This window comes from Meles meles, chromosome X, assembly GCF_922984935.1.
Source record: "Meles meles chromosome X, mMelMel3.1 paternal haplotype, whole genome shotgun sequence".
Taxonomy (NCBI): domain Eukaryota; kingdom Metazoa; phylum Chordata; class Mammalia; order Carnivora; family Mustelidae; genus Meles; species Meles meles.
In genome coordinates this window covers 20038138-20053288 of record NC_060087.1, presented here as the reverse complement: position 1 = coordinate 20053288, position 15151 = coordinate 20038138, and the positions used below count along the sequence as shown (strand labels likewise).

Genomic DNA, 15151 nt, shown 5'->3' with positions numbered 1-15151 from the left:
TTTGCTTTTTAAGGAACATTAAAATCTATGTAAACTAGCAGAAACCCAGGGACCAAAAGAAAGAGGACTGTAAGATTTTTAATGAAAATTCTGTAAGTCTGGACTCTGTAATACAGTGTATTCTAGTATACTGGGGTCTCTGGGTGGCTCAGCTGGTTAAGCATCCGCCTTCAGCTCAGGTCGCGATCTCAGGGTCCTGGGATGAGCCCTATGTCCAGCTCCCTGCTCAGTGGAGAGTCTGCTTCTCCCTCTGCCCCTCCCACTGCTCGTGTGCTCTCTCTCTCAATAAATAAAATCTTAATAAAGAAAAAAAGAATCTAGTATACTATGTCAACCCTTACTAAATCAACGTTTGGTGGGTTTTTTAAATGACATTCCTGGAAGGCTGAACTTCCTAACAGAGTAACGAAGGCAAGAGGCAGTATGAAACTACAGGTCAAACCAATGCTATACATTTTACTCCTTAGCAAACAAGTTTCAACGAAAAGGGAAGTCAAGGAGAACCAAGAGTGCTGTCTCCTAAATATTTCACCAGATCCTTTTTGCCCTTTGCCTTCATAAAGTACGATGAACCCAACTCCTTACTTTCTTCAGCCTTGCCTCTGGGTTGCCTGTTCTTACAACAGAAAATCTGGTAGTGGTATTTCAAAATGGTGTTTTCACACTGAATGGCGTATCTGACATACAAACTAGACTCCCAATCTCAGCCAGCCCCTCAACGCAGCTAAATAATCTATCCTGTAATAGATCTATCCTGTGGCTCAGTGGATTAAAGCCTCTGCCTTCAGCTCAGGTCATGACCTCAGGGTCCTGGGATCGAGCCCCGAATCGGGCTCCCTGCTAAGCGGGGAGCCTGCTTCCCCCCTCTCTCTCCACCTGCCTCTCTACTTGTGATCTCTTTCTCTGTCAAATAAAAAAATAAAATATTAAAAAAAAAAAAGGGAGCAAATTCCTATTATCAACTGCTTAGAAAAAACATCCATTAGATTGACCCCAGCGAGCAACTCTAACTTCTAACAGGTCCTAAGTCATGTTCTCTGCACCAAATCTCCCCCTCTCAGGTAACAGCATGCCCAGGCACCCAATTCCCCAATTTTCTGCCATTGGCAGAAATCTTTGGCTCCTCCATGAATTTTTTTCTCCCTCAGCTCCCCACCCCTATTATATGTGTCACCAAATCCCATTCATTTTACTTCCTCAATTTTTTTTTTAAGATTTTATTTATTTGACAGAGAGAGATCACAAGTAGGCAGAGAGGCAAGCAAAGAGAGAGAGGAGGAAGCAGGCTCCCTGCTGAGCAGAGAGCCCCATGTGGGGCTCAATCCCAGGACCCTGAGATCATGACCTGAGCCGAAGGCAGAGGCTTAAACCACTGAGCCACCCAGGTGCCCCCTACTTCCTGAACTCTTGAATCTAGTTGCCCCTTTCATCCCCATTCCTATAAAGCCACTTAGGATCTTCTTTATCTCATAAACGAACCATTTCAACTAACCTCTACCACTAGTCTCTCCCTCATCTATTCTTATTCTGTATCACTATCAAAATTATCTTGCTAAAATAAACTCAAACTTCAAATGGCTATTGTATTTTTCCGTGAGATTGGCAGAAACTAAAAAGGAAAATACCGTGTTGGTCAGTTGTATAGGGAAATGATCTTCTCATAAACCTGGCGCGGGAGTTATTATTAGGCAGAATATTGAGGCAATATCACCAGACTTATAAATGTGTATACCTTCTGATCTAGCAATTCTGTTTCAAGAAATTTGTTCTAATGAATTCACCAAGAAGTACCCAAAGATACACAAGTACCTCCTAAAGTTCCCATCATTCCCAGCAAAGGCCAGGACTTTTTTTTTTTTTTTTCTTTTTAAACATACTATACAATTTGCCTGGAATGACTCCCTCCCAATTCGTGCCCTTCTTCACCTGGTAAAAACTAGAACTCATTCTTGAGCTCAGGTCAGCAACTCCATCTTGTCTCCACAGCAACTTGATCATGTCTCTGCATCACAGTGCAACCTCTCTTTCTTTCCTGCAGTGGACTGTGAGCTCTCTAGTAACAATGGTTTTATGTATTTTTTTTTTTTTTACTTATCACCTATCCATATCTGCACTACTTACAACAATGTCTAACACAGAGTAGGGAAACCAAACACATGTGTTCAATGAAGGCGTTTTCTTCCTCTTCACACAGAGTTCTCGGATTTCCAAAATCTGGAGCTTTTAAAAGGTATTTCCTAAAATGCTGGTGGACTCCAATATATGTTATGTGAAATTCCTCTATTGTAACAGGTATTCAAGCAAAGCAAACAGTCTTGTGAATTTATATAAGCAAATAGTCTGTGAGTCTTTGTTTGACGTTTAGTTCCTAAAGGCACAAGAATCCCCATAGTGGGTCAGAACTGTGGTCTATCCAATTGAGGATTTTATCTTTGAAAGTGGTACCAAGAAACAGGTTGTAAAAAGACACAGCTATCCTTCCAGACGTTAAGTTAAAAATGTTCGAGTGTGTTCCAAAACACCTTACTTTCTTCAATAACCTACTATGAGTCCATCATACTTGAAATCACGTTTTGGAATCATTTAAAGTTTCAATACTACGCCAGAGCTCTTTTCCATGCTGTTATAGAAATAGCATTTCACATGTAAGGAGAGTAAGTACGTAAGTAGTACATAAGTAGCACTGTGCATCCATATACAAGAATGTTAGTTTGGTTATACACTTTTTTCCAGGTTGAACTCCTTTTTAGTTTCAAGAGGATTCCTAATTCTAATAAAGGCTCATAACAGCCTAATCACATCCTTCATGATTTCAGAAAGTTCAGTTCTACTCCTTTCCATCTTTGTCTTTCTAGACTGAAGAAATCTCATCTTTCTATTGTGTCCTTATAGAGAAACGCCTCTTTACTCTGCACCATTTCACTTTTAATTCTGGGTTATCTTATAGGCTCCAAACTGAAACAATGCAGGTAGATCTATGAGATTTACTTTAATTTTATAGAAGTCAAGAAAATTTCACCCCTGATGTAAGTTAGGAAAGATAGCCTTCAAAAATACCTTTGACAATCACGGTACCCCAAGACTTACAGGAAATCATAAGGTAGTCCTCACAGTTGCTTTTGTCATCATCTTGCTGGTCCACAGGGATCCCATTGGCATCTATGACTGCTTCAGAGGCACAATCTGCTACCAGTACTTCTTCTGAAACGACGTCCGTTGTCAGAGGGTCGGTGACGATTTCTGCTTCCACTACACTGTCATGAACCACGTGTTCAACATGTCCAACATCGGACACGTGTATGGATTCACTCGTCAAGACGTGTTCTGGCATAGACATTGAGGCTGAAGTAATGTCGGAAGCTAAAACATCATCTGGGACTGTGCAATGTGCTAAAGAAACTTCTTCAGTTACATCTGAGTCCAGCACTTGCTCAGGAATGATGACTGTTTCAGACACATCTGCTTCTTCCATGATATCGGGGCACTGAACATCTTCTATAACAACATCCTCAATAACATCCTGGATCACAACTGAGTCTGGGTCATCAGGAACAAAGTTATGCACAGTTATGTCTGAATCCACAACATCTGAAACAAAAACAGTTTCTTGTACTTCCACAACAATCTGATCACCGTCCATGTGTGCAGCATCAGCTCCTTAAAAAAAAACAAAATTAAAATCACAAATTACACGTAGGTATGCATGACTACCTCAAATAATGTACAAACTATTTCATTCCTACTAGTAAAACAGACTAGCTCCTCGGTTTTCTCAAACACTAACACAGATCAAAGAGGGAATCTATTTTTGAATCATACCAGAAACATAAATTTTTAATACAAGAACTTTTACTCTCATCCCAAATCAATTGACACATAAGGAAATACAGAAAAACAAGGCACCTGACAGTCTCACACACACACGCACAGAAAATCATCAAAGTAAAATTCTAGGCTCACTAAAGTTAATCCCATATGCAAAGGTACTTAAGGGATGATTCTAAAAATAAGTAATGCAAGTTCAAGCGACAAATACACCATTTCCTTCATTATATGTGTTTTCATTTCTTTTTCCTTCTTGTTCCATCTCTTTCTCCTCAGCTCATATTTTTTCATCTTTCCACCTCTCCCATGTATCTCTTTTGTTTTCACCCCTTCCATTTTTATCCCTTTCTCCCCCTTTGTTCGAGAACAGTATCTCACCAATACCCTCCATTTATGACTGTGGAAATTTAGAAATTATCCTCTGAATCTAGGATATAAAAGGATCAGGGCATAAACGAAAAGAGGGCTAGAAGGCCACAGTTACAGAGAAAAGACAACTGGCTAAGGAGTCTCTGTGGACAGATGAGATGCATAAAAGTGCAGCTGCTCTGGAGTGGTGGAGGCCAAGGTTAGTTGGAATGGTGCCTGCCCCAACTTCACCAGGGTATTTGGTCTCCGCCCAGCCTCCTCCTGTCCCCCCATATCCCAAGCCCCCAGGCAGCTCCTCAAAATATAAAAAACCTTACTCTAGTCCACTCTGCAATTAAGGAATAAAGGTAGAGGGTTGAATCAGTTGAAGCCCCGCTGAGATTAAATGACTTCACCAAGATCACACAGTTCGCACAATGATGGTGCTCCATAAATATCAATCTGAACGAATGCCACAAATGGGAATCAAAATCAAATATCCACGCCAAAAACATAGGATAAAAGAAAACAAATCCAGTATCTTGGACCCTGGTCTAGAGAAAAACAAAGTTTTATAAAAGTCTTAACTTAAAATGCTATTCTGTTGATTGGTGATTCTGGAAGTGACTCAAACCAGGCTGAGTCCAAGCAGCTGCCTAACTCAACAATTGTGTGTCACTGGCCAGGTCCTCAGAGACATATGGCTTTGTTTAACAAAGAATTACTAACAAGGGCCAAAAAAAAAAAAATCATTAAAAAAATGTAGGAAATCTTACAGCCAGTTAATATCCATTTTAATCACATCTAGAAATAATACACAGTATGTTTGCTTTAATTTCTATAGAACTTCTACAAAATGCTTTATACTCATTTATCTTCCATATTCTCAATATTAACATCAGCAACAGATCATTGTAATCTCCATTTCACAGACATGAAGATGAGAGCATTTGGTGGCAAGAAGACTGGTTACAAAATCTAAATCAGAGAATACAGTTTGGACACTTGTTCATTTTGTGACCTTGGGCAAGTCATTTAACCTCTGAGTTTCGGTTTCCTCATCAGTCAAATGAGGACAGTAGTATCTGCCATGCATACCTCACAGGACTGTTGTGATGATCAAATGGGAATGTATGGGAAGTATTCTGAAAAACTGTAATGAGAGGTTTCATTATTATTAGGACATGAAAATGGAGGCCCTGACAGACTAAGTGACTTGCTCAAAGATAAACAAACACCATAAGTGTTAACAATCAGGGCTGAAATGCAACAGCCCTTCAATCTACCACTTAGCCAATGACCCAGGCTCACTTGTGGCAAGATTAAGCTACTAAATAGTGTGTGTTTTTCTCCAAAGAGCTTAGTCTCTCTTTCAAGCACGTTAATTCTACTTCATGTTCTAATGAAGAGAGAATTATACCCTTGTATTTATCATTATCAAACTGAAGTTACCAAATGTAAGTTAAAAGACTATTCCAAGTTGTTAAGAAAAATACATATACCCCCACTGGATTTAGAGATTGAAGAGGATTGAAGGAAAAATTAAAATTTAAAAATTATTAATATTTAACTTCCTGATAAAGTGAATCACTATTTCTTTAATATACTGCAATATGATCATTTTAAGTCCAATGGAAAACCAGTCAACATTTTATTTATAAGGGTGGCTACCTAGTGGGATAAAACACCATTTTACATTATAAAACCTGGCATAACCACTGTACAATGCTACACAACTGCAATCATGGGTAACCTGAAACTGTAAATACATTTTTTTTCTATTTTTAGAACTTCATGAATTTAATCGTCCTTGTAGTTTGGAGAGTGAGGTAAGACTCCATCTTCCTGAAGCAGAGGGCTCCTTTTGTCACCTTGTGAGAGACATCGTTATTAAAGTAGGACAGGGTCAGAATGTGAAGGGCCTGAGGCTTATATTTTACCTTTAGGGTAATGGAAAACAGAGAAATGATACAATTCACATGTTGTTTTTTGATCAGTATTCTAATTAGTAGGCTGGACAAAAGAGACTAAGGGTAAGGAAAAGAATTTAAAAACTACTGCAGACTAAGAATGAGCCAACAGAGAACGTCTATGGGGGAGGAAGTCAAATGAAGAGATGTAAGCAAGGAACATTTTCAAAGGGAGAAACAACCGGACTCAGCACTATAACTCGGCAAGATGCGAACAACTGAAGGGAGCACCCGCGCTTTGATACTCTGCTATTATGGAGAAGAACACGAATGCTGGTTGTGAGAAAAACACATTTTTAAGGACAGGAATAATGATGTGCTCATTTTAACAAATGTAGGCATGACAGGATAAAAATATACCTAAGTGTGAGTATCAATGTGAGAGTCTAGCAATTTGTCCACTTGATAGCCAACTCCAAATCTGGTAGTAGGGAAGCACAACAAACCAAGTTATACCTGTTGCATCAAAAAATGAGTTTGGCTCTTGTGGTTGTAATTCAAGTCCATCTTCATCCATGGCCTTTAATTCTCATCAGTCACAGTTCCTAAATCAGAAAAAAAAGTAAACCAAGCATTACTTTTTTAATATCATCATGTATTAAAAATCTCATCATGATATTTACATTTCTGAAACATTCGAAATTACGTGAGAGATGAACACCTACCAAAAATTTATCTGGGACACCTGAGTGGCTCAGTGGGTTAAGCCTCTGCCTTCGGCTTAGGTCATGATTTCAGGGTCCTGCCTGGGATAGAGCCCCAAATCAGGCTCTCTGCTCAGCAGGGAGCCTGCTTCCCCCTCTCTCTCTGCCTGCCTCTCTGCCTACTTGTGATCTGTCAAATAAATAAGTAAAATCTTAAAAAAAAAAAAATTTATCTACCTAGGGATGCCTGGGGGCTCAGTCAGTTAAGTGTCTGCCTTCAGGTCATGATCCTGGGATCCTGGGATGGAGTCCCCACATTGGGCTCCCTGCTGAGCAGGGAGAACTTCTCCCTCTGCCTGCCGCTCCCCCTGCTTGTGCGCTCGCTCGCTCTCCCTCTCTCTTTCTCTAGCAACTAAATAAAATCCTTTTAAAAAAATTTATCTACCTAAATTAAAGAGAACTTAAGTGATATCCAATGATATATGGGCATCTAGATGACAAGGGAAGGCAGATAAACCAAACAAGTAAGATATGCCTAGCTTTTTTTTTTTAAGATTTTATTTATTTAGAGAAAGAGAGCACAAGCAGGGGAAGTGGCAAGCAGAGGGAGAGAGGAAAAGCAGACTCACCACTGAGCAGGGAGCCAGATGTGGAGGTTGATCCCAGAACCCAAAGATCATGACTTGACCTGAAGGCAGACACTTAACTGACTGAGCCACCCAGGCGTCTCTACGCCTAGCTTTTTAACTGAGATACTGCTTTCACATCACGTATACACATCTTGATGAATTTTTTTGAAGATTTATTTATTTTAGAGAGAGACAGAGACAACATGGGGGGAGGCAGAGACAGAATCTCAAACAGACTCCCCCAATGAGCACAGAGCCCGAAGCAGGGCTTGATCTTATAATCCAGAGATCATGACCTGCGCTGAAATCAAGAGTTGGATGCTTAACCAAGTGGGCCACCCAGGTGCCCCACATCTTGATCAATTCTTACAGGCATAAACCTGTATAATCACTAAACTACCCAGATCAGGATCCAGAACATTTCCGGCACCCCAGCACTCTTGTCTCCTCTCAGTCCCTATACCCCATATTCCCAGAATGGTAATCAGTTTTATTAAAGTTCAATTTAATCACACTCTACAGCTTACTGGAGGGAAATTTCTCCACAATTTCCCTATTACTTCTCTAAATTTAATGTAGTCTGCTATCTTTCAACCAATACATTAAACAACTGTAAAAATTCAAAATGCTAACTGCAGTAAAAACACCCCTTGGGCATTCTGCCTAACTTACGCTGATCCCTCTTAACTGACTCTCCAATCTAGAGAAGTAAATTCCCACAGTGTACTTATGCTCTCCAGGCCACAGTTGACTGGCACTAGGTAAAAAAAAGTAAACACAAGTTGATCTGTGAGCATAATAAAATCAAAGTCTTATCCCTGAGAATCTGAAACCATGAACAAAGGTCTTCTCCCCAACACTGCCAACCCTGGCTGTAACACAGGACATGAGGAAGGCCATTTTCCAACTTCAGGTTAGATTAGTGAGATAAGTTTTAGATATAAAAAAATTAAAAAAGAATCCAAGGAATGCTCGGAGAAATAAAGTAGAGGGAGTAGGGAGGGGAGGTTTACCAAAAGCTTTTTAGCTCCTGGTTCTAGACCTTTCTGAAATCCAGCTATAGAACCTTACCTGCCTTGGGTTTTTACACGACAACCCAATGACCTTAATGCTCCCTTCTGTCTACTTAAGCCCAAACTTACAAAAACAAAAAAACTTGGGGTGCCTAAGTAGCTCAGTCGATTGAGCAGCTGACTCTTGGTTTCTACTCAGGTCATGATCTTGGAATTGTGGGATCAAGCCCTACATTGGGCTCCTCTGCACTTTGCAGGGAGTCAGCTGGAGGATCCCTCTCCTTCTGCCCTTCCCACTGCTCACACACAGACACTCTCACTCTCTCTAAAATAAGTAAATCTTAAAAAAATGAAGATCCTAACTAATACTACACATTTAATACTAATTACTAATAAAGGATTGTGGTTTATTCATGTTGTACATACTGCATAAACCTCCTTCCTCACTGGTTTCCTTATCTACTTTCTCACTTTCTAATCCGGCCTAAATGGTACTATTTAGATGCATTTTTCTTTTACATTTATCATTTTTTGCTGGTGATATAAATACTGAATGCCTCTTACTAAAATTTCAAGTAACAGAAAGTGCAAAATTTTTAGTTTATTATTTTAGTAATCTCTATAACCAACACGGGGCTCAAACTCACAACCCCCAGATTATGAGTCCCACACTGTGAATGAGCCAGCCAGGTGCCCCAAGAGTCATTTTTCTAAAGATTCACCTAGATGATGTCATTCTTCTGCTGAAAAATATTTAATGGCTTCTTGCTGCTTCCAAATAAAGTTCACACTCCTGTCATCTTCTGAATTCCAGCCCCAAACTATCTATCTTTCCATCATTCTCTCCCTTACCTTCCCTTCAACCACCACCCCCCACGACTGCAGGAGCACACTTCAGCCAAACAAAAATGTCCCATGTCCCCACTAAGATCTCAGCTCTGCACTGAGCTCAGGGTTGCCTCTACCCAGAACTCTTTTCCCTTATTAACTCTGCTTAGACCTTTTCCCCAAATCCCCTTAAGACACACACACACCTGAAAATAATCTTTCCTTCCTCTGAATTTCTACAGCACTTTTATCCTTTTACTCTGATTTTACTTGTTGCAGTATTTATTTATACATATCTTATTTTCAGATGTTAAACTTACATATAGTTCTTAAATATCCATGAAAAACTGAAATAACATTAATATAATAAATGATTTTCAACATGTAATCTCAGACATATTCATTTTCAAAGAAGGACCTGTTTTGTGTTATTTATTCAAACTGCTTCAAATTAAAAGTAACAAAAAATTTTCAACTATGAAAAATGGAAAATATACATGCTCTAAATAAGCTGTCAACTGCTCTCTCCCCATTAAAATCACCTCTGGCAGGGCATCTGGGTGGCTCAGTTGGTCCTGGGTCCTGGAATCAAGCCCCCTGTCAGGCTTCCTGCTCAGTGGGAAGTCTGCTTCTCCCTCTCCCCCTGGCCCCCCACTCGTGTTCTCTCGCTTTCTCAAAAATAAATTCTTTAGAAAATAAAAATAAATAAATACAATAAAATCATCTCTGACCATAATGTTTCCTCTTCTCCCCCCTTAAAAATGTAATTACAAAATGATAAACAGTAAATTAATCTTCTAAACATAATGCCATACTACTTTCCAAAATTAAGCCAATTAAGAGGCCAATAAATAGGATTGTTAGGGTATTAAGGCCCTCTCTCCAGTTTCCCTACAAAACTGAATCCCATCAGCTCTAAGAATTCTCAACCCGCACACTAAAAATTATTTTGCTGGGTATTCATCCTCCTTGGCTTTTCTATTTGACAGATTATCACTCCCCGGGATTCCAGAATTCTCTCATTTCTCTTCCCACCTTGCCAACTGCTAGTTACTCTGCCTCCCCACTCCTTACTGCAGCCTTGCCCCAAAAGATCAGCCCTCTTTTGTTCTTTTTATTCCACGGTTTCAACTGCCATGCACACAAAGATGAGTCCCCAAATCCACACTCAGGGTAGCACCTAACACTTACTTCCAGGACCAGACTGCCTGCGGAACATTTTCATCAGGACAGAACCCTGCTTTCTCCTGACATGGCCATTATGGCCTTTTCCTTCTTCCCTGCTTAAATTCAATGAGGCTGTCAGACCTTCTCCGTTTCTTCTCCACAACTTCTCAGGAATCTGTCCCTCTCTATTCCCAGCGTCACCGTCACCGTCACCGCTTACTCTGAGCTTCCTATTTCCTGATTCCCACCGCCCACCCCGCCCCGCCCCCGCCTCCGCCCCCGCCCCGGAACGGGGGATGAAAATAGCCTCTCCACTGGCCTTTCTGCCACTCCCACAACAAATGACGAGGAAGCCTGTTCTGAGCGAGGGCTGGGGGCCGAGTCCTGAGGAGGCGGTCCTGCAAGTCACATCTGCTGCACACTGATCCTCCCAAGCACTGCTTTGAACAGGGCACTCCCTTGCTCAGAAAGCTTGCAGTTCCCCAACATGCCAGCTGCTGGAAAATATTAACCCCAGCTATCACAACAGACTTATTAGCCATTATTCCCATCATTTTACATCCTATCCATTTATTTTCTAACAGATATACTGGCCCAAGTGGTGGGTATCCACTCACCTTATTTTTGAGATAGGTGAGCAGTAATTATTAAACAGTTTTGACTATTTTTCATTCTATTTTGTCATTACAAAATTCACATCAGGAAAAAACATGTTTTGTACATTCAAGCGGAGAGGGATATCCTTCAACTTTGTAACCCCTGTGTGGTTAGAAGTAAATCTGATAATCAGAATGAAACCAATGTTCTTAGAACAGAAACTACTTAGAAGAGTTCTCAGGATTAGGAAAAACTAAGAGTGGGGAAATGTGCACTAATAACATAACCGAAATTGCCCTTGCCATTGCTGCAAAAACCAAGCCCGGAGTTGAATCTGGAGGCAAATAAGCAGAATGGTTCAGAGAACCAATACTCTTAACCATTTAGGTGAACACATACTAACGTTTTGTCTGATTACCAAATGTCCTCAAAAATACTTCTGCGACCCCACTCTCACCTCAAGGTCAATAAAACAGTCCCATCCCAGTTGCAAAAATCATGATCCTAACCATGGTGTGGAAGGATTCACAAGAGAAAAACACAGTTTCAAGGGAAATAACGGGTTGAGCGAAACTCAAAAAATTCATAAAAACTTTCTTCCATTCTTTAAAATAAAGCAGTAAAAATACCATACCAAGTTAATAGGTATAGCAAGGGCATTTATCTATCTTAAATTAGGGTAACGAGTGTATTTCCATCTTGGATCTCTTTTTTTTTTTTTTTTAAGATTTTTATTTGTTTATTTGACAGATCACAGGTAGGCAGAGAGAGAGAGGAGGAGGCAGGCTCCCCGCTGAGCAGAGAGCCCGATGTGGGGCTTGATCCCAGGACCCCGGGATCATGACCTGAGCCGAAGGCAGAGGCTTTAACCACTGAGCCACCAGGCGCCCCCATCTTGGATCTCTTGATGCCTAGACACGGTAATGATCTCCCTTCTTGAGCAAGTTAACAGGGTTCTTACATATTCACTTTGCTTTCTGCAGCTATTATGCATCAAGAATTACTTTTCTGCTTTTGGCCTCCCCAAAACTCACTGCCTTTTAATTTTATGGCTCAACCCTAGTTCCTCTCCCTAAGTCAAACTCAGAGAACTAAACTGTACTATACACAGTAAATGGAATTGCTCAAGCTGCAGGAAAGGCAAAAAGCAGATCTGTTTCTAAGAGAACTCTTCTTCCTTTCTCTTAAGTAAACTGTACCCCCAAATGGGGCTCGAACTTGAGACCCTGAGATCAAGTCACATACTCTGAGATTCTTCTTTTTTTAAGTTTTTTATTTTATTTACTTGACAGAGAGATCACAAATAGGCAGAGAGGCAAGCAGAGAGAGAGGAGGAAGCAGGCTCCCTGCTGAACAGAGAGCCCAATGCGGGGCTCGATCCCAGGACTCTGAGATCATGACCTGAGCAGAAGGCAGAGGCTTAACCCACTGAGCCATCCAGGTGCCCCTCTGAGATTTTTCTTAGAGCAAAAGTGGAACTGGTAAAAATTTACATATAAAGCCTAATTAACATCTTCCCTCTTAAGCTACGTTTCTCTCCAATTTTTACCCCCCGTTGTTCGATGTTGGCCATTATTTCTTCAGATACCTAATGGAATTATATTTCACTTTTCTTACCAATTCAGCCCTTAAATTAAGTTTGCCTCTAAGCTAGCCACTCTTAAATTCGTCAACTCCTCTTAATTTTCACTGCTACCTCTCTACAAAGCTCTGGTTTCTTACATCCAGAACCCAATGGGGCCATTCCAATGAAAAGATTTGAGCCCTTCTGGGGGGCACTGAGCTGGCTCAGTCTTAAGAACATGGGACTCTTGATCACAGGGTCATGAGTTCGAGCCCGGTGTTGGGCAAAGAGATTACTTAAAAAGAAAAAGAAAAAAAAAAAAAAAGACCTGAGGCCTTCTTGAACGCAAGGAATTTTCTTCTGTTGTTTTTATATTTCCTCCCATCTTCTCTGTTCATTCATATTAGAATTTCCATTATATGATATAAGGACTCCTAAATCTAGCCTCCATGTTGCTTTTTCTTTCATATTTTCTTTCTACTACATTCTGAAAACCCCCAAACTCTTTTCTCTAAGCTAGCTAATTTGCTCTTTACTCCGTCAACTGAGTTTTTAGGTCATATTTTAATATCAAAATAGACTTAGTTTCTTTTTCACAGCAATCTTTTCTCATTTTTTTTTTTTTTTGGTGGATACAGTATCTTCCCAAATATCTCTGAAGATCTGAAGTTAACTCTATATTCTAAATTAAACTGTCTCCTCTGCTGTCTCTTTATTTAAGTGTTTAGATTTGGTGCCTCTTTCAGACTGCTGATTTTCCTCAAAAGCAAGATTCTTCTGGATTGTCAATTAGTATCTGTAGATGAAGGTCAAGACCAAAGTTACATTCTGATAACTGGACTGTATTTCCTCAGCTCAAGTGAGAATCCCTATATGCCTAGCAATGAACCTAAATTATGACCACATTGAGAGCTCTATAGTCTAGAAGGATGAGGCCAAGGGAGAGAAAAGAACCATGTAAACAGCCAGGCTTTCCTTTAATGATGGACAAGCATCCCATCTTCCAGTACAGGAGGTCCAATAACCCTCAGATTAACTACAAGCCACCTAAAGCACTGTCCCTTTCTCCCCACAGTACCCACATTGGAATTTCCTATGGACAATCTGTAAATCTGAGTGGTGAATTTCTGGCATTATCTCAGGAGGAAAACCACATGAGAAGACATCTATACGCATAGGTAAATGATTTAGCCTTCCATATCCTTAATTAACTGGCTGTGCCCATGGCTTGCTCTTTCAGACATCCCTGCTTCTAAGATTAGGAATAATGCAGAATGAAATTTCTGGATGGTCCTTCCGACTTTTTGAAAAAGGCTACAGGTTCACTAAGCTCCCTATGTTACTGCAATTTTTTGATTCCCAACTGCTTTATTCAACCAGAAATTTGTCATATTCTGGTTGACAAGTGGCATACCTGTCAGATTTTTTTGTTTCTCTGGATTTTTCTGCTTCTTCAGTATGATTTTCAAAGGGGGAAGAAAAAAGTAAATGTGTGTGTTCTCTAGTCTATCTTGAATTTGAAATCATTATGAATTTGCATGTGTCAAAACATGAAAATATATAAAACAATAAAACTACGAGACACAAAGGAAAAATTAATAGTAGTGGCAAGTTATAACTCTTACCAACACTTGACAGATCAAATACTCAAAAACTAAGGAAGAGGGGTGCCTGGGTGGCACAGTCGTAAGCATCCAACTGTTGGTTTCAGCTCAGGTCACGATCTCAGGTCGTGACATCAAGCCAGCCCTGCCGTGGGCTCCACCCTCAGTTCAGTCTGCCTGGGGTTCTCTCTCCCCCGTCTCCCTCTGCCTCTTACCCTGCTCTCCTGTGAGTGCTCTATCTAAAATAAATAAAATATTAAAAAAAAAAAACAACTAAGGAAAGAGACGTATATAATTAACAATATTAATCTAATAGCTTTATTTAAAATTCCATTCCTAAAGAATAATATATTTTATTTTCAAGCAACCTTGCCCACCCTCTGTGACAAGAGGAGGAAGAGAAATGCTTGCTGCTGTGAATACCCAAGTCCCGTCCTTCCTTGCCTTGCCATACTCACAACTTCTGTACACTTGCTCAAAATTTCAATGCCAAGTTTTTGTTACAGATTTTTTTTTCCATAGAACCAAACTGAGCCAATCAATAACTTCACTGTTTTGTTTAGAGTCTAAGAGTTTGAACTTGCAAAATCTATTAAAATCTGGTCCTAAAATGACAAGTCTTCTTAATGCCTTATTTTTCCAAAGCCCTTATTCATGCTCAGACTTAGAGCTGCCAAAGGACCCTCTGAACCTAGATGCACTGATGTGCCATCAACACCAAGCACTGGAGTTTTTAAATGCCTTTAAGTCTGTAAGCTTGATGTTAGGAAATGCATATCCTTTCTAACTAGTTTTTCATATGTAAAGCATATGAAAATATTGCTATTTAATTCACTTAATTTGTCAATCCACGTTCAGTACAAAACAATCTACCATAGGGGGATAGAAGGACGGACAAAATGGAAGGGATGTAAAAGGTACAAACTTTTACTTATAAATTAAATAAGATAGATAAAATGTAC

At 40.0% G+C, this 15151-nt stretch overlaps 1 protein-coding gene across 11 annotated transcripts in view; it reads right to left on the bottom strand.

Annotated features, from left to right (window-relative positions):
* ZFX (zinc finger protein X-linked) overlaps positions 1-15151 on the bottom strand; it is a 56743-nt gene that overhangs the window by 25738 nt on the left and 15854 nt on the right. For 8 of the 11 annotated variants that reach the window (XM_045995245.1, XM_045995253.1, XM_045995244.1 and 5 more), the window contains 2 exons: positions 6600-6688; positions 3088-3657 (listed from right to left, as the gene is read on the bottom strand). In XM_045995245.1, coding sequence (XP_045851201.1) covers positions 3088-3657; positions 6600-6660 — 631 coding nt within the window. In that variant the 5' untranslated portion in view covers positions 6661-6688. Of the gene's footprint in view, positions 1-1926; positions 2873-3087; positions 3658-5271; positions 5327-6599; positions 6689-10448; positions 10468-15151 lie in introns of those variants that run through there. The other 3 variants (XM_045995252.1, XM_045995251.1, XM_045995254.1) reach the window with 3 other exon arrangements.